Source organism: Aythya fuligula, chromosome 8 (genome assembly GCF_009819795.1).
Source record: "Aythya fuligula isolate bAytFul2 chromosome 8, bAytFul2.pri, whole genome shotgun sequence".
In the NCBI taxonomy this organism is placed as follows: Eukaryota; Metazoa; Chordata; class Aves; order Anseriformes; family Anatidae; genus Aythya; species Aythya fuligula.
The window spans coordinates 31748560-31771573 of record NC_045566.1 but is presented as its reverse complement, the minus strand read 5'-3'; the positions used below and the strand labels follow the sequence as shown (position 1 = coordinate 31771573).

The following is a 23014-nucleotide window of genomic DNA, read 5'->3' as shown; positions in this document are numbered from 1 at the left end:
AACTGGGTACTGAAGGCCAACGCTGTTTGAACTTGCTTGATTCCAGCTACCATGCATTATTCCTTCTTACATCACCCTGTGGTAAATTCAAAGGTCCTTATATTCAATAATTCTTTCTGTGCGTGTTATGTATACGCTGTTATAAACTCACCTTTCAGTATTTTTGATTCAGTATATTTTTAGTTCTTCTGTTATACGTCATTTTCTCTGACAGAACATCCTATAGCTCTTTTCTGTACTCATTTCTTTTTTTTTTTGTATCCATCTTGCAACATGAGCACCAGAACTATAAAAGCCATGCCTGAATCACTCTCTGCAATTTATACATAGATGTAAAAATTACCACCATTAATATCTGCACTCTGTCTGCACGTCAAGGTTTGCATGGACCCTTTGTGCTACAACATCACACTTGGAACCGGTGTTCATTTACTTGCCGTTTGACTTACTAGTCCTTTTCAAACTTCTTCATTACTTAGGACAACCTGCATTCATTTATTCTTAGGTGTATGTCTTCTGTTGACTTTATGAAAGCATACTTTATTTTAATGGGACCCAGTTTATGAAAGGTCAAGAATTCCTCTGCATCTTTGCCTGAGGTAATTTTTATGTCTATTTTTAACTCACTCTAAATGGGCTGCAGAGGCTGCTATATTCCAGTACATTTTCTGACACCACAATAATTCTTGACATTTCAGATAGATCTAACTGATCAGAAAATACTGGCACAGACAGTCACTGCCACATCCTAGTGCACTATTCTAGGGCTTCATAGCATTGTGAAGTACTCATTTGCATGTGAGAGCAAAGCTGGCGATCTCAGCTTTCAAGTAAAATGGTTAAGGTATGGAAATGGAAAATGAAAAACAGGAAAAAAAAAAAAAAAAAACAACAACAAAAAAAAAACAACCTTTAGTCCCATGGTTTTCAAATCAATCTCTTCATGTTAGTGCAAGACTCATGAGTCCTGAATGATTGAATTTGACAGTATTCCTAAAGGGCACAACAGCATGAAGAGATTTGTCTCAACCTGGTGCTAAAGAGAGAAAAATTTGCCATAGAATCATATTTCTTGACAATAAGAGGAATTAAAAATTGGGAAGCATGTGACATTTAAGCTAATGAAGATTGAATAACACATTTAACAGTCCATACTAACATTAAAATATAATTTTATATAAATATATATATACACATACTGCCAGGACAGTAATCACTTGTACTTTTTCATTTCTAAGTAGTTTCTAATTTCTCATTCTAAGTTTCTAATTTACAACCAAATGGTCTCGGTAGCAGGGAATGTAAGGATCTCCTACCTCTATCTGTGCTGGAAACATCCATCAATTATCCTTCTGGATACCTCCTGGATCTCTCCTGTCTTTGTTTTAAGGCTGGAGCATAGTATAAACACAAGGAGACTTATGCTGGTTTAACAAGCCTAGGAAGAGGTTAATAGCTATGTTCTAATGTCAACACAGGCTATATTAGATCTGTCAAAAGACACAAAAATTTTGATTCACCTGCAGATTCTGGCAGCAGTGGATGCAATCACGCTGCAATGTTTTGATCCTTTCTTGGAGAGCTCTCAGAGGTTGGCTTTGCAAATTGCTTGTCAGCCTTAAGCAACGCTCAGCTTAGGCCTGGCTTGTCATTTGGCTTCTCATCCTTTAGATTCAACCTAGAGATAACGCCACAAAGAGAAAACAGTTCAGCAGTTTGACTTGCAGAGCGTTAGACATGCTGCTTTTTGTTTGTCATATTTGGTTGATGTAATTTCTTCTCTTTCCTTCTGAGAAGTTCTAACTTGGTACATTCTTGGAACTAGAAGCTCAATGTTGAATAAGAAGATGGAGCCTTCTGTGTCCCAACAGCAAAGAAGGAAAGGGATTTATACTTACCAAAGCCAACATAAAAGGAATGTTTCTCATGCTTTAGCAAAGGCAGAAGCTACACCTTAAGCTATTCTACATTCATTCTGAATAAAACAAAAATAAGCTAGAGATAATTAAGCATTAAGGAAATATAGTGGAAATGGTATAAATAATCTATTACTCCTTTGTGAAGATGTACCTGAAGAAAGACATTGCTAAAAAGGTGAATTTTGAGAAGATACTCTTATGAGGAGAGTCACAGCCAACTTGAATGATCTTCCTCCGTAAACAGATGAGAAACAAGAATGTAAAAAGCCTTTTTAGAGAGATACATGAAGGTGAACATCAAGGCTGGCATTTCTGGCAGACTAAAAAGAGTAGGACAGTAAAATAAGAGACAATATTAGATTATACTGCAAGTGCAGTTATGCTTGTGAGAACATATAAATGTAAATTTGACATGATGGAGAAGCAGAACCACTGGAAAGACAGCATGAGAGACCACAATGCATTTAGATCAATAGGAAAGGAAGAAATAGAGAAGAACGAGTGATCAAGGCAGATAGGTGAAAAAAGTATAAATGAAAAGGATTTTAGGCATTGTAACGAAGAGAAATTGAGATATTGCAGGGAAGAAAATCACAGCTAAGCAGAGTCTAATTTAGAAGAGAAAATTAAAGGAATTTCTTGGAGAGAAAGCCAGTATTGACATAATTCATGGAGAAATGCCAAGAATGGAAACTCTACAGAAAGGGTGATGATTCAGTAGTTCACATTCTCACAACTCAAAGGCAGGCAGGCCAAGGAGGCAGGCTGGAGTTCTGACCTGGCCAGGAGGCAGCAGAGCTAAACATGCAACTCATAATCACCAACCTTTCTGCAAATATTAGCTTGAAAAGTAACGCAACACAGTGCAATGAAGTATTCAGAAATGAATAAAGATTGTCCCAATCTTAACTTAGCTAAATCTCCAGCTGCTGAACTTCTTTGTTAAAAGCTCTTAACAGAAAGTGCAAATTAGAATAACCACTGGAAAAAAATAAATAAAACAACAGAACCACCAAAGTAGCTCAGCAACGTGTTTCATCACCCTATTTCTAAATGGTGTAATGGGAGACTACACAACTTGATAAAAGTAGTAGAACCTGTTTCTGATTTTAAAGTTTTTGCTAACCTAGCTACAGCTTATTATAAGGTAATGGCCAAGTTGCAATGCTGCCTTGGGAACTTTGGCAACTTCAGGCTTTGTTGTTATTTACCTAGGGCTGAAGTTAGGCATATTCAAATGCAGAAGAGAAGCTATTCTTTAACAACAACAAAATGCTTTTCACCTTAAAACAAAAAGAAATAATGACCAAAAATATGAATAAAAGACAAAAAGTGCTAAATTATTCTATTTAGAAACATGCAACTGCATTGATTTCCCTAATGTTCCACCACTTTAAACAACAGCAAAGCATAATTCCAATGAACAATCTCTTTTCCTTGCATCACTCAATAGAATTTGAGGTGCAGAAGTCCAGCAACTGATAGGCAGTGGACAGTAAAACCCGGAAGATTTAAAACACCTCTGCCCCACCGTGTGTGTGCTGGCCACATGCAGGGCATGCAGGGCATGCAGGGCTGCAGCTGACTGGCTAACCCACCATCCTGCTTTGCACTTGCTGGGCCTCTCCTGCAGACCGCAGAGTCACGACCCATAATGTTCCTGTTTGCTTTTGGTCCTTCAGTAGTCACAAGAACTGTTGATTTTAAACTTATAGCCACTAAAGTTATGGTTTTCTTGCAGTGTAGGTTACAAGCACACACCTGCTGTGAGTAGGCTTAAATCCATTCTACAAAAGTATCTCCACGGGAAAGCTTTTAGGATGGCACAAGTCACAAGAATTCAAAGCCTGTGATCTTTGTCCTTGTCAGAGAAACAAAGGCATACAGAATCTTTTCCTTCACTGCTTCGCGTTTTTCAGACAAACTGTGATCTTTTCATTGCTTGTTCCACGGCCAGTGGCTACAGCATGGACTGAAACCAAAAGGCACATTTAATTTTGTACGCTGTGCAATCCCTTCTGTTACACAATTCAACAACGGAGCAGGCCAATTTATGCCCGCCCCGCGGCCGGGCTGGGGGGGGGGGCCCTCGGGCCCCCACATGGCCCCTCACGGCCGCCCCGCGCGCGCCGCCGCTCTCCCCTCTGGGGCGGGCCTCTTCCCGCCGGCCACCCAATAGCAGCGCGTCTCCCTCCGCGCGGCCGCCCCATTCGCCGAGGCCGCGGTTTCCGCTGCGGGCCGGGATTGGCTGCGGAGGGGCACTCGGCAAAAGGCGGCAGCGGGCAAAACCCCGGCGGCAGCCGCGTGAGTGAGGTCCCGCGCGCGGCTCCCCTCTACCCCCCCCCAACACCCCCCCCCAACACCCCCCCCCCCCCCAGTCCGGTACGGGGCGGTCGCTCCGTGCCTCCCCCCCCCTCCCCCGCGGCCATCCCCGGCGGGCAGCGGCGCTGGGGGCCCCTCGCCTACCCCTGGCGGCCCGGCCGGCCCCGGGTTCGCCCGGTAGCCTGGGGTGCCGCCCGGTCAGGCTGCGCCCCGAAGGCGCTCTGCGTGGCCCGGCTGCGGGCACTGCAGCCGAGCCGTGCCACCAGGAGCTGCCCCCAGAGCCGTGCTGCTGCCGCGGGCCGGGCTGATCTCCTTTGGGCGATCTCCTGTTGTCCCGGGCTGCCGGCCTTGTCCGGCCCAAAGCGAAATTCGGGCTGTGCGGACTCGATACGGCTCTGCGGCGTCAGCGCACTGCGGGGCTTAATCCAGCCGCAAAACTTGCTTTCCTTAAATAACCAAATATATTATCTATATCTATCTATCTATCTATATTACCGTCCTAGATGTTTAGTTCTGCAGGTAGTAGCTTGTGTTTAACATGAACTGACGGAAATGGCAGCCTACGTGACGGAGCCTTTACTCTCATGTCCCCGTGGAGTTCTGCATGCAGCAAGGAGCTCCCGTCCCCTGCTTGCCGCAGCAGCTGCCCGTGGCCAGCCGCGAGGCCCAGGTTGAGGCCGGTGCGGTGCTAGGTCGCAGCGAGTGGGCTGCAGGAGAGGCCACCGGGACTGTTTGCGCTCCTGCCAAGGAGGCCATGCCACTCCAGGTTTGGAACAGGCTCATCTGCCTACACAGCACTAGCAGAGGGAGTGTCTACCTGTGAAAGATACTGCAGAACCAGCTCTGGTTTCCTTCCTTCAGTTTCCAAGCCACGCTCTCCAGCAAAGTTACCTCATAGAAAGCAGCTGTTGCCTGCCTCCACTCTGCTGCATGCAGATGACAAACTGAAGGCAGCCAGAATTCTTTGGGGACAAAATGTATTTACAGCTCCATAGCTGGAGCTGATAAATCCTTTCATCTGAAGCTTTTCAAAATACTTTTCTGCCTTCAGCCAGAACTTTGTAGGTTTGGCAGAGTTACAAGCAAGGAACATCTTCAGAAACTGTAGTGCAACTGTGCGAGGCGGTGGTTCTAATCTCACTGACTGCTGGTTATCTTTCCCTGATGTGCTCTCTTTTCTTCATGAAAGAGGATTATCTTTTTCTTTCTTTTACTTGTACAATATTAGTATACACAGTATTAGTACATTGTAATAATTTACAGTTTTGTTTACAAGATTTGGCAAGAAGCATTTCAAATAAGCATGTCCTATTATTGAGGGAGGGGAACAAATACTTAGGCTTTTTGTTTATCTTCCCTAGAAGAGAGAGAGAAATCTCACATACTGAGCAGATATTTTCCTCTTAAAAATGGTTTCAAGTTTTTTGTTTCTGTGTTGGTGCTGCAGTATGCAATGCAGCTAGTTCTGTGTGGATCAGCTCCTTGCTTTTCAAAGCAAACTGCAGGGAAAAGATAATGTTTTAATGTGAATGAGCAAACACATGACATAAAAGAAAATCATTTGTGTCTAAGCTTACCGTGCTGTCTTCCTTCCCTTCTCCCTTTTCTCCTTTTACTGGGGATAGAGTGGGTTTACTGGTTTAGTTTCTCTCTGGGGTGTTGGATGAGTCTTTGTTTTTTTTAAAGTAGCACAGAGGAACTCCTCAGACTCCCCAGATCTCATCTCAGAAACTGAATGCAGGGCAAGGAAGTATCAGATATGTTTGCTCCCCGAGGTGTCCAGAAGCAGTCCTCAAAGTCTTGTGTTTTTTTTTCTTAAGGTTAGTGTTGTGATGGAGACAGCATTGAAGTCTCATTGTGATGAACAGCACCCTCATCAGGCTGAAGACGTAAGCAGGAAGCATGAGCAGAACAGCAAGGTTTCAGGTATGTGCTAAAACAGAGACTAGTAATGTTATGTTTTGTTGCTGATGTGTTTCTTCATCACTTCAGGAAGTTTCAGCATCAATAAGTTCATGTCCGTCAAACTCAGGTACAAGCATTGAAAACAAATTGTTAAGTTGCTTTATTGGAAGCAGTTTGCATAGCAATCTAGTTCTAAACAATGGTTGTTCTGACAGAGCTGTTAGAAACACATCACTGTCAAGAACCATTTTCTAACTCTGTCTGATGTCCACTGGCCTCAGAATGAAGTTTGTATAGGATGTTTCAGAACTAATTAAGGTTAATATCTTCCTGAGAGGAAACACCTATGTTTTACTAATCCATGCTTTTTTACAAGTGTAATAATGATAGTTTGAAAATAATTATCCTTGCTTGTGAATTATTGCCCTGGTAAAGTACAGTATACTTTTATGTACACAGTACAATATATGTGTTTGTTAAATTGAATTTATGATTAGTTTTTAGGATGCAAAATGTATACACGTTCTTTTTTTCTCCATTTGATTGACTTTCCAAATGCCAGTTTTTGCATACTTCTTTATAATAAAATATTCTTTATGCCTGCTTTACAGAAGTTAGTCACAGCCTCTACATACTTCATACTTGGCTTCAAAAGAAGTGAATTCTTAACCAGGCTATAGAGAACACTTAAAATACAAGGATTCGTGACTTGAATAGAAAATTACATAATTTTTTGGAAGAATACAGTACAATATCCTTGTCATGCCATCTAGTGACTGCAGCACAAAGTGCAAAAATTCAAATGCAGAGCAAATGTTTTTTGGTAGTTCCTATTTTGAGTAACAATCTATGAGAATGTGTTAGTAATCTTGATAATTTTCCTACATTTTTGATCCTTGATTTGCACCCCATCGATGTGCTCCTGTGTTTACGTAAATTACTATTATAGTTTTGTCTTTTGTGAAATCAACATTGCATAGCTCATGAAAACATTTATCAATGAAATGGAACGTGAATTCTTATTAAAAAGGCTTTTCCTGTCTCAGGAATTGCTAGGTGGCAAGTAAGTAATTTTTAAAAAAATGCTGCAGCATATAAGGGAATGTGAAGAAGGAGATGATCAAGTATGCGGATATTAATGTCAGCAAGGATAAGTACCCCTCTGCTATTTTTTCCTCTGTTTGTTGATTCACAATACTAGGAATTGAAGTGTGATTTGTGATCTGAAATACAGACTGGATATTGAATCAAGCAATAATAGTCCTAACTAATTTTCCTCATTCTTTCCGAAGAAGGAATAAAAAAAGATATTGAAAAACTTTATGAAGCAGTGCCACAGCTTGTAAATGTGTTCAAAATTAAGGAAAAAATTGGAGAAGGTAAATGTTTTATTTTAACTTTCTTGAACTTAATTCTTTGTTTTTATAACTTAAAAGGTATAAATCTAAGATGCCAATATATATAATCTAAGCCAGACACATTTTTGATTTACTTTTTGGTGTATGCAGTAATTTTAATAAGTTACTGAATATATAGGTGTTTTAGTTAGGAACATTTTCAAGAGATCTTCGTGAATATCTAGCGTGTTAAAGCTTTTCAGAAAGCCAGCATTCTCATTTTGACAACTAAAATTTGGGGGTATAGATTCAAGCAAGTAAGTCCTAACATCCATTCTCTTTCCTTTCCCTTTTCAACATGGGAAATCTATATGTATTGTTTTGACATATTTAACTACTGGTTTTGTTTCCACTGAAATCCTTTGGGCAGAAGGGGAGGAGGAGGCTGGAATATTATAACTACTTTAGTGTGGTCTTTAATTTTTCTTTTTTTGGTTTTGTTTTTAAGACATTCAGCGTGGAATTTTGGAGCACTTGTGTACTCCTGATACTCAACAGATACTTCTTTAATAGAAGTTAGGTATTACTATAAACAGATCCTTAGTGGTTTCCAACTTAAGCACATTTTAAAACTTTATCTTTTTGATCTCTGAAATGTGTAATGACACTCCACACTTTTAAATTAAGATGTTTTTGAGAAAACAGGATTGCATTATAGTTGTTTTGTGATGGAATACGTGTGATGGCAAACTATGTGGATAAAAGTTTCTCTCTCCAAAAAAGAAGCCTCCATTCAGTACACTGATCCAAAATTTAAAGAAAATGTGAAGTTCTGGCTATCATAAATAAGATAGTATAATTAAGCAAAATCTCTAGTTATGAATAGTATTCCAATGTTGCTCTTGGGAGCAAACAATGCTCTTGAGAGCCAAAAATACCACCAGCAGATCTGCAGGATTAGGAGAAGACAAGCTTCGACTTAAGATTCTGTTCAGGAGTCTGTTTTGTTTTAGCAGTTCTCACTACTAAAACTAAGGTCTTAGGTCAACTTGGTAACCCATGTTGCTATGAGCAATTCTACTGAATTTATGGGACTCTAGCTTTTTTATGACTGAAAGAAATATTTAGAATTTTTGCTGGCATTTGATGTATGTATACACTTACAGACTGTTAAATTTAACACCATGCAAGCACAATACTTAAAATATAATCAAAAGTAAATTGAACTGGTTATTTATATGGAAGAATGTTTCAACTTATCTTAATGATATGAGATCTGAAAATATAAGTTAACCTTCTCAGAGGTATATTAGGATATCTTTATAATGTGGGAGAGTTTATTGTACAGTCTGAATAGTCCCTTTCTCAAATGAATCTATCTTGTTCTGTCTATGTGGTCATGCTGGGGGCAAACAAATAGTAAAGTAGACATCAAGTGAGAATCTGCCTTACTTTATAAATAAGTTAACAGAATGAAGGGAGTGTAAGTGATTTCAGAAATGCTTTGAAAAAGCAAAAGCAGTGCTTTCCAGATTAGCATTAGATAGCCCACTTACACTGCAGGGAGAGAAGAGCTGGATGTCAGATGAAAGTGAGCTACCTAAACAAGAAATCTAATCAAAGATAGGAAATTTACATTCAGAGAGCTCTATGTCCCAGGCAAGTTAGACAGTGTTACATTTGCATTTTTACTGACATAAAAAACTTGTATACAAGATCACTGAATTCAGTAATAGAAAAAAGGAACTGCATATTCTCTATTCTAGAATCTGCTTTTGACGTAGTGTCAAGTGCACTGTAAGACTGTGAACAGTTGGATTATTTCTGTGAAAAGTGAATTGACCTAATTAAAGATGCTGAAGACAATGTTTTTCTCCCTTCTTTACAGGTACTTTTAGTTCTGTTTACTTGGCCACAGCAAAATTACAAGCAGGATGTGAAGAAAAAATGGCTCTGAAGCACTTGATTCCAACCAGTCACCCTCTGCGAATTGCTGCTGAACTTCAGTGCCTCACAGTAGCAGGGTACATAAACAAAAAAAATGTGTGATTGTCATGATTAAAGTACTAAATATTGTCTTGCTGTTCTGCATTTATTTATTTAAACTTTTGGCACTTCATTTCTTCTGTGTTTTTTGTTTGTTTGTTTTTGTTTTTAACCACAGAAATGTATGATCTTTATAGCAAGAGCAAATAAGAAAGGGAGTCTTATGAATGTCCTTTCCTGCTAGTCTCAGTTTGCAGATGGTGCTATATTTTCCATCTGATTCTATAATGTATGTATGTGATAACAAATATTCCAGTTCTGAAATGCTTGGAAAAAATAACCTCTTCATCAGAAAATACATTTTTAGGAATGAATGCTTGTTGCCAGAGTGCTGAATAATAGCACACCTTCAGAAGGAAGCTGGTATCATGAAGGTTAGGTTAACTTTAAACACAGCAGTAACTACAAACCATGGCCCCAAAACCTGTGGAGCCGTCATTTGCAAATTGCAAAACTTACATGGAACATAATAATGACATGAGAACAGCGTAGTTACTCGCTGCTGGTAAGACTGCTGTCAAAGTATAAGCTATATATTAAAATAAAGCCTGACTGAATTTTATAATAAATATCAACATTACTCTTCTGGTCTTTATTCAGTGACATTACCTCTCTTTTAGGGGACAAGATAACGTTATGGGAGTTAAATATTGCTTTAGGAAAAATGATCATGTGGTTATTGTTATGCCCTATCTGGAACACGAATCCTTCTTGGTGAGTCCCAGATTTTTTATTTATAGTAGAACCTCTTAGTTGAAAGTAGTTGCATAATTACAGTATCCAAATAATCTTTCAGGACATTTTGAATACTCTTTCCTTTGAAGAAGTGAGAGAATACATGTTTAATCTGTTTAAAGCATTGAGGCGCATTCATCACTTTGGTATTGTTCATCGTGATGTCAAACCCAGTAACTTCCTCTACAACAGGCGGCTAAAAGAGTAAGTGTGTCCAGATGACCATATCGTGATCTCATTTGGGGATGTGTGCCTTGGCAGAACAGAGTAAATCAGGCTTTTTTTTTTTTTTTCCTTTCAGCTGCATAACGTGTGCTTAAGTAATAAAGCTAAAAAAGCTATTTTTTTCATTCGTAAAACTCATTTCTGTGCTCAGGGATTTGAGTATGGAAAGATTTTTTTTAATATTTAATGTAGTATCTGCCTTATAGAGTGACAAGTACCTGAAAAAATAAAAATTTTACTATTGAGTAGAAGTGCTGCATTTTTTGAATAAGAATGAAGAGAATAAATCATTAGTTGTCTGAATAAAGCTAATGGTGACTTGGAGTGCACAGAGTAATGTTTGTAACTTTTTTCTCATGGACGGTGTAAATCTGATACAGATGAGACTGTTAGATTTGGGTTTTTATCTTAAATTGAATTAATTTTTAGAACTAGCACAATTGCTTTTTTTTTTTTTATCCTCTGCAAGTTACAATATCTAACAACTGTTAAAAGCAAGATAATGCTTTTTTTGTGAAGAACTGGAATAGCTAGATTAAAGTCCTGTGTCAGTGCTAGCAGTCCTATGGCTGCACTGGTGAGTATGTGCAATTAAAGTTTGTTGGAGAAACGTGATTATATTTTGCCAAGTCCCAAATTTTGAAATTTGAAAATATTTATTTTTGTCTCTCAAAATGTATTCCTACACCATTTTGTTTTTCCAACTTTGTTTAACCTTAATCTCTACTTAAGATGTGGAGGCTGTGGAATTGAGTTTGTCTGAGACCCAGGGACAGCTGGACTGTTTCAGTAATTGTTTTACCAAAAATGATTATTCTAATGACAAATCTGAAATGTAGTCCTAATGTAGTCCTACCTGATTGAAGAGTGAAGTAAATTCCAGTAGCAGTGCTTGGCAAAACTCTCAGCATTGTTATTGTCTCATCTGTCTTCACTGCTGCATTTGTGCCTCTGTCCAGGGGAGTCCTGCAAGTATTGATTCATTTTTACTTGACTGTTTCTGAGGTAGTTCAAATCCATAGAACCAGAAGAACCCAGAAAGGAGTTGCTGGGAATCATTTTTAAAGCACCAGTGGAGAAATTTATACACTTGAAAAGCTTACAGAACACAAAAAAAATAAAGATAGATAGGTATGGGGTAAAAACAGTGGGAGACAAATACGGCAGGACAGATAGGACAAAAGGAGGAGAATAGCATTGTGATGCTGACAACATGACAGATAAGCAACATATTGAGGAAAACACAGATAAACAATTAATGAATAGTAAATAGAACTGATTGATACTTTTTAACTTGTAATTCTAAATTTTTGTCTTTTAGGTATGCCTTGGTAGATTTTGGCTTAGCACAAGGAACCCCTGATACAAAAATTGAACTTCTCAAAACTGCCCAGTCTGAAGATCAGCAGGGAAGTTGCTCACAAAGTAATCCCAACACAGCCCTGGGAAATGGGGTTTCTGTTGGCGTCACAGCACCTAAACAGATAGCTCAACAGTCAGCCTCAAAAGTGTCTGATAAACGGTCCAGCTCACTTTCAAAAATACAGATAAAACAAGGAAGAGGAGGAAAGGTTCTCAGTCCTTTTCATTAATATTGTTGCATGTTTAATATATTGCTTCGTCCAACAGGGGGAGATGTTATACTTGAACAAAAGCTGTGCATACTTATCTTGTAGGGTCATAATCTGATGCACAGAATCACAGATTTTTACATTGAAGTAGTGAGTTTTATATAACCACTGGCAACATTCTGTAGCTGGTAGATATAATGCATGTTGAAGGCTGCATAAAACTCTAGCATGGGTTGCTCTAGAAAGCCCTAGATCTTTTTTTTTTTTTTTTTTTTTTTAAATCCTATGTACCATGGAACTCCTCCCCAAAACAATAATTATTCATGTATGCTTAGTTGCATAACAAATGCAATACAGATTATGTTTCAAATTGTCTTGGGGCACTTAAGGTGTGATTCATTTTGTAAGCATGTTTGCTGGTCTGTCTAGACGATGTTTTCTTCATCCACAGTAAAGTAATGCCTGAAAATGACTTGCCATGCAGCTGTTCTTGTTGTATGTCACTTCACACTTTTTTTTTTTGAACTGTCAGTATCCAGCTGACTGTGTATTAGATAGGATCCTTATTGCCCTTTTTGTTGGTATTGTAGGAGGAATATGTGCACCATTCTGTCCAGCGCTCTGTCTTTGGAGAGAGGAATTTCAATGTCTATAGTTCCACATACCAGGAGAACTCAAATACAAAAGTAAGAATATGACTCATCAGTAAGAGCAATCTGTTACGTATTTGAGAAATTATAGAACTGGTTGTTCTGTAAGACTGGACACTACTACAGGACCCTGTGGAACTAAAAGTTTTGAACAGAATATTAAGCGTGTCTTTACTGGAAGGCTTGAAGAATTTTCATTTGTTTCAGTCCTTTTTGAAACTCTTAAAGAGCTAGTTACGTAGCTGTCTCTGTAATGCTAATTAATATCTTTTCTATATGTGTATCTATGCAACTAAGATATACTTAGCCTTCCTTTTTTATTTTGCAATTGAAGTAATAAATATTTTTATGTATTTTTTATAATTAGGATTTAATGTGATATGGGGAAAAACCCCAAGTAAATTAGAGGGTTCTAACAGTGATCATCTTACTGTAGAATTAGAGTTAGTGCCACTGTTACTATTTCATGCATTTTTATTCTCATATTGAATTAAAAGAATGCTTGAAAAGTACTAACTTGAAAAAAACTTGTATCTTTAGAATATCTAATGGATATTGATTTTTGTAACCATTGAAAAATGTATTCCAAAAGGGAAGAAGGAGAGATTAGGATACTTAAAAAGCTCTAGGATCTGTTTTATAGATGTTATAGTATTGGTAGAAAGAGTTGCTATCTTCTGCTCTTCTGTAGCTCTTTGCTGATGAGAGCCTCTTCAGTTGTTCAGGGACTGATGTATCTATGTGAAAAGGGAAACTTGTTAAATACTTCACTGTCACAAAAATATCTGTATTGCAGCTCGTGAAACAATCAAAGGTGATCGATGTTTCATCTAGGAAGTTAGCAACAAAGAAGAAGATTATTTCTACCAGGACAGTGAGCAATGGGGTAGGCAGGAAAGCTGCCAGTGGTTGTCCTTCAAACCTGACCTGTGACTGTTATGCAACGGATAGAGTTTGCAGTGTTTGCCTTTCAAGGTAATTTGCTTCAGTAATGTTTTAAAATTGGTTACTGCGCTGTCAAACAAGGTCAGAAACTTAGATTTACTAGACAGCTGATTTAGTAGGTGAAAGATAGCATTTGATCTGTGCAACCCTTAAAACACTAAACATGGTCTTTTAAAAAAAGAATAGTTTCTGGAATTCATGGAGTAATTGTTTCACTGCCATCTGCACCACAAGAGAGGTTCATTGTTAATGATTTTCTGTTGCTGTTGTATTTAATTATCTGCCTACCTGTGTTGTAGAACATCACTTGAATTAATTACAAGGTTTAGAGTAGACAATACATCAATCCATCATTTAGTAGTTATCTTATAGGCCTAAATTATGCCAACTGTATTAAAATTCAGTGATCAGACTCCTGCCTTCTGAGGACTTTATGTTAAAAAGATTTCTCAAGCTGTTTGCATTCTGGAAATCACAAAATGTAGAATAAAAAGGAAAGACGATTGTTCTGTATTTAATTTAAAATACGTTTACATTTTAATAGTAGACAGGTTAGAGAATCTGAATAGCTCCATTCAAATCCATTCCTCTGCAACTGATTTCGGTTATTATCTATCATTACTTTTTATCCCAACACTGGGGAACATGGCTTCATGCAGCGAATTTTGCTTGGTAGGCATAGTCATGAAACTGTGGTTCCGCTTTTCTCAGACTGTCAAAATATGGTGATAGCATTCATTTCAGAAATTAAACATGAGGAATTTGTCAAACTAAAAAGAAAAGTGGCCCATAGAAGGAAGGCACTTCATATGACATGCAAGAAAGCTCTGGAAAATCTTAGTAATAATCACACAGCTTTTAGTTAACCTAACAAAAAGTAAATTATTGACAACACTCAGAAATAGTGAACCTTAGTTTGCTGTGGATTAACACAGAGCCAGAATGTCCACACCCAAAACTCCAATGCATTTTTAACCCTTAATTAGTCTTAGCTTTAAAGTTCCCTGTGAAAACAAACCTTTAGCAGAAATTATGTTACCACTGAATGAAACTAAAAATAGTCATTGTGACGGGAGTATGCAGTAAGTATTTCTGTGATGCTACCTTATGCTAGATAATATAATAAAAACATAACAAGTAATTATAATTAAGCTATTATATGGAGTAATAATCATATGCTAGATAACTATAAGATGCATCAAAGCTCTAAAAATTGAATCAAGAAGTCAGGGTTACACATCTCACAGAAAAATTCTAAAAATATTCTAAAAATATTAAACATTATTACAGTTAGAACTAATTTCTCAACTTTTGTATTCTAAATGTATTTGTCCCTTATTACAAGGTGTCAGCAAGTTGCTCCCAGAGCAGGAACACCTGGATTCAGAGCACCAGAAGTATTAACAAAGTGCCCCACTCAGACAACAGGTAATACACAACAGAGAGAAACTAATGCCTATTTTCACCTTTCAGTCTTTCTCACTTATGCACATTACATTGTCTTTTTTAATGTGAGGCTTTCTTTTTACATAGGAAATTCAGTTTATCATCCGTTCTAATATTTAGCAAGCATTTCCTTATTTTAATTAAAAGTTTATTACTCAGAGTAAGAACAAGTTAGGAGTATTTTCATTGTGTTTGAAACGTGAATATGTCTTCATTCATTTGAGGAGTACTGCCATATGCAGGAGGTCGATAGCACACATTTTAAAAGAAAACAAAGCGTAAGTTTTATCAAGTTTCTTGGTTTATTGGCTTATTTATTCAAAAAAAATCTTGAATAAATCTTGGCAGGATAACTTTAGACTTTTCTAGACAGGTTGTCACATTTGCTGTCATAGCAGACATAAGGAATAGTATGATTGCAAATGTATTCTAGAAAGTATTGGTTAATCAGTACTTTTAACCAGATTTTTCCTCTTTGCCAGTGCTTTAAATAGCTGATCTGTAAGTTTTGAAGTTTTGTGATTTTTTTCTTACTAAGATTTTTAATTACTCAGGGTTAAAACTTATCAAATTCAAAACTTTCAGTAACCTGGTAAACATTGGAGCAGAACAGCAGGATGGTTAATGCATCGGGTGGTGAAAGTAGGATGGGAGAGGTTATGCATGCCTGCAGAATGGAGGACCAATAAAAGCAAAGTTACCTATTATAAATATCTGGTGTATGACCAGGAGTTTTGACTAACAAAAAAAGGGGATAAATACAATTGTTCTCAGAACCTGTATTCAAAAATGGCAGTCTGTTTGGAGTTACTGTGTCTGTGCTGTAACAGCCAGCTTCATGGACTAGAAAACATCCAGAAATCCAGGACAAGTTTAGACAATCCCTAAATCTGTCTAGACAGAATTTAGGCAGAAGGAAGACATACCTAGGAAATTTTGGACACAGGATAGTCTTAAATAAGCTTTCAGACAGTTTTCTGTTCTCTAGGGTAATGGAGAGCAGGATTACAGAAAATATGGTAAATCTGGAAACGCTGGGTTGTGACACAGCCCTAAAGGTACTGAGCCAGTGGCACAGAGCTGTTGTAATATGTCAACAAAGTGCTTAATTAGAACTGGGTAGGCTTATACTAATATTTATGAGATAATGGTATACTTGAAGTAACAAATTTCCTTCTCTGACTGTTCTTTCCATCTTGGACTGCTGTAGTCAGCTCCTTGTATTCCTGCCAGTCTTGCTACTAGTTTTGGTCTCTGCACTGTGACCGAGTTACCAGCTGGATCCAGCTGACTCTGTCCAGAGCTACCTTAAGTAACTGACCTAGGTTTACAGCACAGGGAATACAGCCCAAACTCCCAATTTGGTCCTAAACATGTCCAGTTACATTTTAACTTGGTTTGTCCCTCTGCTCCCCTTCAAGTCCATGTGCCTCAGTAGTTAGATACTAACCACTAGACAAATGCACAGGAAGGACTCATGATGTTGAGTGTGCACAAGATCTACAGTCTGCTGGTCATCCCAGCCCTACCAGGATTGTAGGGCTTGGATTTACTAGTTGTTCAAGTATATAATGTCAGTTAATTTCAGCAAGAGTTAGGAAGACATCTTTAAAGGCCTTGACCTTAATAATTGTCTTTCCTACACAGGGTAACACCTCAAGCAGATAGTGTGGTCAACATTGATACAGTAATACTAAAACTTATTCACAAGATAAGATGAAAATTTTTGCACTCTAAATTGTACCCTATAATTAATTTGGGGTTTTTATTTTTTAAAAAGACCTTAAAACCTGGTTTTGCAACTGAAGTCAACTTAGTAGTTTCAGAATCCTGTGCTGATGGTGTTTCTAGCTAAAATGTCAAAATTAATTACAGAAAATTTATGACCTATTTCTGGAAGATAAGTACAATAACTATGGCTTTATTTCCCAACTGTTAATTTTTCTCTCTAGAGTTTGAGAATTCTTCAAACACTCTCTCCTTCACTTTCCTTGCCATCTCTCAAAATTTTCAATTTATCGAGCCAAAAAATTATGGCAGACAGGTATTCTCATAACTTTCAGTATTAAAGTTTCCATCATGCTTTGGCGTCTTTCTTCAGAGTACTCTGTGTACTCTTTATAACACAATGAAAGTGATGAATAATTTCTAACTATTACAGTTCTTAAACTGGCTATCATGTCAAGTGATTTCATATTAGAGAGCGGCAAACTGTAGTAGGATGAATTTTTTAGTACTGCCTAATTGGCACCTTGAGTCCCTGAAAATTAAGATTCGTGTTCATTTCTGAATTGCGTTTTATTCATGGTCTTTATATAATGCTTTCTTAATCTGAAGCAAACTTAAATAAGTGTTGAAACTAGCCATTTTTCCCCTTTTCAGCTCCCTGAGTAAAATAACTTGAATGTTGTTTTGGTACTTTATTTAAGTTTTGCAAACTAATAAAATTACTCATGTGAGAAATTCTATGGAAAAACTAAAACACTCCTCTATATGAAAGCAGGAAACTTTTGTATATAATTATAGCAATTTACACCGTTTGCTGACATGTTATCTATGTGATTTATGTCAGTAATTCAGAACATTACTTTTTCTGATAACATTACTGGTCATAATTTCTTTTTGAAGAAAGTTGGGAGTTTGTTTGTGATGAAATTGTAAGTTTACTTGTTACTGAGTTTCCTTTTAATTGCAGCAATTGACATGTGGTCTGCAGGAATTGTATTCCTTTCTCTGCTCAGTGGACGGTATCCATTTTACAAAGCAAGTGATGATTTAACTGCTTTGGCACAAATCATGACAGTTCGTGGATCCAGGGAAACCATTCAGGCTGCTAAAACTTTCGGTATGCAAATCTTAATTATGGGGAAAAGGGGAAAATATATGCTTGGTCTGCTATTTCATACAGTGACTTACAGTCAAGTTGTGAGTTTTAAATTATAAATATATTTTTAAGTTCTGGGAGTCACTTTAGTAGTAAATCACACTTTTTGCATGTAAAATGCTCTAACACTACTAATCTGTACATGCGCAGTTTTAAGAAAATTTTGTATTTTTCTATCTTTTATAATTTGTATGTCGGGTACCTCATGCCATAGACTTCCCTACCTGTCCACAACTTTTCAGTAAGTCAGGACCACTCGAGGTAAAATTATGCCAATTGAATGCTTTTTACCAGGATTTGGTTAGAATTTTTGAGGCAATGTTTCTACTCCTGCAAAATCTGCCTTACAGCCTTAAGTCAATAGGATTTAATATTTAGATGTTGTAAAACTTGCTTTATTATCTCCTTAAAAAGGACCAGTAAAAAACAAAAACAAAAAAGAACAACAACAAATAAAAAAAAAAAAAGAGAGGGCCTGTTCAGAGGGGGGAAAAAAGCACAAAACGTGAAATAACCATTCCCCTAATAGTCTGCAAGCCACACGTTAAAGCACTTGATACCTGGAAGTGTAAGTGGCAGTATCAATTTTCATTCTCCAGACACAGGTCTGTAAATTGGTAATGTAAGTAATAAACTGAATTGGGTTTTTAATTTTCAGTTCTGTAAAGTTAGTTGACAGTGAAATGGAAAAAGATGCTGTGTGGACTGGGTGACTATTTGTCAGTGCGTAACTTCATGAACAAACAAATAGGTTTGTTCTGAGCAGAACTGAGACTGTACTTCTGGCTTGCTGGGGCCATCACTGTAAAACATAGGTGGGTGGGTGGGTGGATCTTCTGTGTGGTTTTTTTGTTTGTTTTTGAACTAATGTCTGTTACTTCAAGATCTGAAATATTCTCTGAAACAAACTTAGAAGCTATAGTTGCAGAGCAAGTATAATAAAATGTCATTTTCTGAACAAATCTTTTTTTTTTCCCTAGGTAAATCCATTCTGTGTACCCAAGTTGTCCCAGCACAAAACTTAAGAGCCCTTTGTGAGAAGCTGAGAGGAACAAATAGCAGCTGTAGCAGATCCCAGCCTGATGTACCCATCAAGTCTGTAAATGACCCAGCTTTGCCAGTTGAAATAGACAAACAGTGTGCCCCTGAGACACTTGGAAAAGAAATTCAATACTTAAAGGGTTGTCAGGAAGGTGATGGTGCTTCTGAAATTAAGGCAACAGACATGAAAGGATGGGATCGGGTTCCTGATGAAGCATATGACTTACTTGATAAGCTACTAGACTTAAACCCTGCAACAAGAATAACTGCAAAAGAGGCTTTGCTGCATCCCTTTTTTAAAGGCATAAGTCTATGAGAACATACACTGTTATTGCTTTGATACATTTTATGTGAACATGAGGTTCTGAAGCAGTTTTATCCTGTTGCCCTTAATGTTTACACTCAGTGAAATACCATGACATTGTGCACAGCACTACTGAAATTGTCTTGTGCAGCTGGACTGCAAATGTAAGTTTACATTAAGAAATACTTGCAGATGTAAATATTACATAAACATCACTAGCGTGGTCTTATCCTATGACACTTTTGACGTGTTATTACTGTGTATACCTGTTCCCTAAGAAAATTTTCTTTGACTAAAAAGAAGAGTTTCTTGTGCTCCAAGCTTAATTCTCAAGATTCTCTCTCAAAATATACAAATCTGTGTTAAGGCAGGACTGAGAGGAAAAGTGCTTGAGAGTTTTGTTTTTTTTTTTTTCCATAATTTCATATCTCTGCTTTGTTCCTGAGTACTACATGGGAGACTGAAAATGGAACAAACTCCATTAATTTTGTTCACACTATTTTCAGACAACAGTTTTACTTTGGGAGTGTTGCTAGAGGAAGGGCCAGGTACTAGAGGTTTTATCATCAAAAGAAATGCATAACTGTTTTTAAAGTACATTTTCTCCCCCCCCATCTGTTCATTCCTACTTAGGTAATAGTGAAAAATGCAGTTACTCATTTTGCACAGCACATATTTCCTCTGTGCCATGGGTAGCTGTCAATATGCACAACTATGGCCTACAGAATGTCTTGTGTGACATGTAAAGTGATTTCTGTTATGGAAACTGATCTTCACAGAATATCTTAAATAAAGGATTTGTTTTTATAACTTCAGAACAGTGTCTAGAGATGCTTCTATAAAAATAAGATTAGTCGAGTAAAGTTTTCCTGTGGGACATTCCTGCTCAGGAAGAATTATGCAGATTTGTTTCCGGTATAAATCCCTCAGTAATGTAAAACACTTTTCAGATAGCCCTAGTGTATATAGCTGTCATAGTGGAGGTATCTTAATTATCAAGGAAGTCTTATACAAAGTTAGAAACTAGCTATTGTCTAGTCTTAAGGAGGAAAAACTAACCTCTAACCCCAAGTATTCATTGTACAAAGTAAGTTCCATTATGCTCAGCAGAGGTGCTTTAAAAATGCATGATACTTACGGAGACTGAAATTTAATACAATGTTTTCCCACTTACATTTCTTGAAATGCTAGTGGAGCTGTTGCTATAAAAGGTTACAAGCCATTCTGTGAAAAGATTACTGCTTTGATAACTTCTGTGCAAGCCTTCTCATAGAAGGTGTTTGTAATGTTAGTGCAAAGGTCATGACCAGTGCTGTGGCTGAAGAGCAATTCTTTCAATATATTCAAAATCTTTAATACATACAAAGTGATGGTAATATTGCTCTGTTCCTGGCATCAGCTGTTAGAGAAAAATATTTGCAGATGTCAGAATATTGATTGCAGAAAATCTTGAAACCCACAAAACCCTGGGGCCTCAGTCTTAGTAACTTTTGCTGTTTATATAATTTCAACAAGCACATCACTGAGAAATTATTTATCTAAAGGAACTGTGGCCAAATTTGGCAAGCAACACTGTCTGCCAGTGTCTGCAGATGTATTGTTTCCTCCTACGTTCACTCATGCTGTCTATGGTCTTATGAGAGCACTAGCTGACAACAACCAAAAATATGTCAACTATCCATTATGAACTTTCTAAATCACTTCAGCTTTTTAAGCTTTCCTGCTAGTCACTGCACTGAGCAGCTCCTTGCAGCAGGCACTAGAATAATTAACCACTGCCTAAGTTTAATACAGCAGGAACATCATTGCCGATGGTGTTTTTACCATTACTAAGAGTAAAAAAACTTCTGTAAGAAACAATTCTAAGCTCAGTATATTCAATAACAAGCTAGAAGCTATTGTTATTCTTTTCTCAGATACTTAAAACATCAGTGGTTGGGGTGTGAGGCAGGTAATAAAGTGAAAAGAAAAATGTTTGAAAAAGCACATGCCTACAAAGTACTTTTTTGCAGTATTCTACATAAGGATGAAAACCTCAAGTAAAATATTAAATGCAATGGGATATCAATGGGGAAGGAAATGAATAAAAAGGTGAGGGGGGGAGGAAGGAGAAGGAAGAGGGTAAAGGTAGGCTGGTTGGAAAACAGCAGGGAAACACTAGAGGTGAGCCATAGCTGCCACTGAACTTTCTCCTTATCTCTTCATTGGTTCTAAGATTACAGAATCACAGAATCATCTAGGTTGGAAGAGACCTCCAAGATCACGGAGTCCAACCTCTGACCTAGCACTAACAAGTCCTCCACTAAACCATATCCCTAAGCTCTACATCTAAGCATCTTTTAAAGACCTCCAGGGATGGTGACTTCACCACTTCCCTGGGCAGCCCATTCCAATGTCTAACAACCCTTTCAGTAAAGAAGTTCTTCCTAACATCCAACCTAAACCTCCCCTGGTGCAACTTAAGCCCATTCTCCCTTGACCTGTCACCAGGCACATGGGAGAATAGACCAACCCCACCTCGCTACAGCCTCCTTTCTCTCAAAGCTTCAGGTAAGAACTGAGTACACAGATTTCTTTAAAGTTTAATAACATGATTTGACCTGTTTATAACCTGAATGTGAATCTGCTACCATGATAGTTTGTGATTGGAAGAAACTCCAAGCAGAAACAAGAGTGCTACAACACATGTTCAACTTGTCGTGAGGCCACAGCTGGACTTCTGTTAAGTTCTAGACACTGTGATATGACAAGGATATTAATGAATTGGAAAGAAACCAAGAAAGACAGCAAAAATTAGCATGGACTTGGAAAGATGAAGAGAAACTGATAGGAAGAATCCTGAGAAAATGCTGGGAGCAAATCTAAATGCATCTGTGTATCTAGTACAGCAAAGACAAGGTTATTCTTGGTACTAAGCAAGGCTAAGTGAAGAAATGGTGGCACATTTTAAGCATACAGTATTTTTCCTAGTTGTAAATGATAATTAGGAAAGAGGAGGGCATATAATTAGAAGTATTTAAAGAAGCATCTGCAGACCAGCAACAAGATTTTCTATATAATACTGACAATAAGGTGTACATGAATTTCTAAATCCTACTGAGATTGTAGTCCTCTCTCTTTTGAGATCAGATTCAATGGCTTTTGAAATCGGACTCAAAGTGTTAAAGGGTTTATTTAAAAGCAAAATATTACGGGGATAAGAAAATAAATAGTGCATCAATATTCTGAGAATATTCAGTATCCTTCTTATCTTATGCATTTGCCATACCTAGAGTTTACATGTTCTTTGCCCTCCAAAAGGTAAAAGCAATGCAGAAATAATATGCAGCCAAGGCTTCCAATGCAGGTGCAAAAGGATCCCCAGAACCTTCTTAGTGGCCTCTTGACACCACCAGGTCTGATGAGATCCTAAAATATTTCCATAGCTGTCCAATATCTAGCCAAGTTCAATTTCAAGGTCAATTACTAGATTGGATCTTAAGGTAGAAAATTAAAGAAATTTTCATACCATGGCACCTCTGGCATGGGTTATCTAGTAATCAAGGCATTGTGATTTCGCAAGAAGTAAAAAAAAAAAAAAAAAATTAAATCAAACTCATGCTGGACTTTGTATTCTATTCTGGCTACTGTGCAACACCTTATTTTGGTTATGACCACCAACCAACCAAACAAACAAAAACATTT

General features: G+C 37.6%; 1 protein-coding gene across 3 annotated transcripts; it reads left to right on the top strand.

Moving 5' to 3' along the window:
- Positions 1–4204: 4204 nt before the first annotated feature.
- On the top strand, positions 4205–19677 carry CDC7 (cell division cycle 7). Of its 3 annotated transcripts, none has more exons than XM_032191811.1 (12): positions 4205–4223; positions 6067–6167; positions 7439–7525; positions 9372–9507; positions 10150–10243; positions 10326–10468; positions 11811–12060; positions 12651–12746; positions 13507–13685; positions 15001–15083; positions 17797–17946; positions 18966–19677. In XM_032191811.1, exons 2-12 carry the CDS (start codon positions 6074–6076, stop codon positions 19340–19342), a joined length of 1689 nt encoding a protein of 562 aa, XP_032047702.1. In that variant the 5' UTR covers positions 4205–4223; positions 6067–6073; the 3' UTR covers positions 19343–19677. The 3 variants fall into 3 exon arrangements, with proteins under 3 accessions (XP_032047702.1, XP_032047701.1, XP_032047703.1); XM_032191810.1 differs by having other exon boundaries at positions 4207–4223; positions 6062–6167; XM_032191812.1 differs by lacking the exons at positions 4205–4223; positions 6067–6167; positions 7439–7525 and adding an exon at positions 8027–8063.
- Positions 19678–23014: the final 3337 nt, after the last annotated feature.

What these genes read in the sequence shown, in the direction of transcription:
- CDC7 (XM_032191811.1), top strand. Translation starts at nt 6,074, where the DNA reads ATGGAGACAGCATTGAAGTCTCATTGTGATGAACAGCACCCTCATCAG. An exon ending in CAGTGCCTCACAGTAGCAGG is followed by an intron (nt 9,508 to 10,149) that starts GTACATAAACAA and finishes CCTCTCTTTTAG; the next exon opens with GGGACAAGATAACGTTATGG. An exon ending in TGGAACACGAATCCTTCTTG is followed by an intron (nt 10,244 to 10,325) that starts GTGAGTCCCAGA and finishes ATAATCTTTCAG; the next exon opens with GACATTTTGAATACTCTTTC.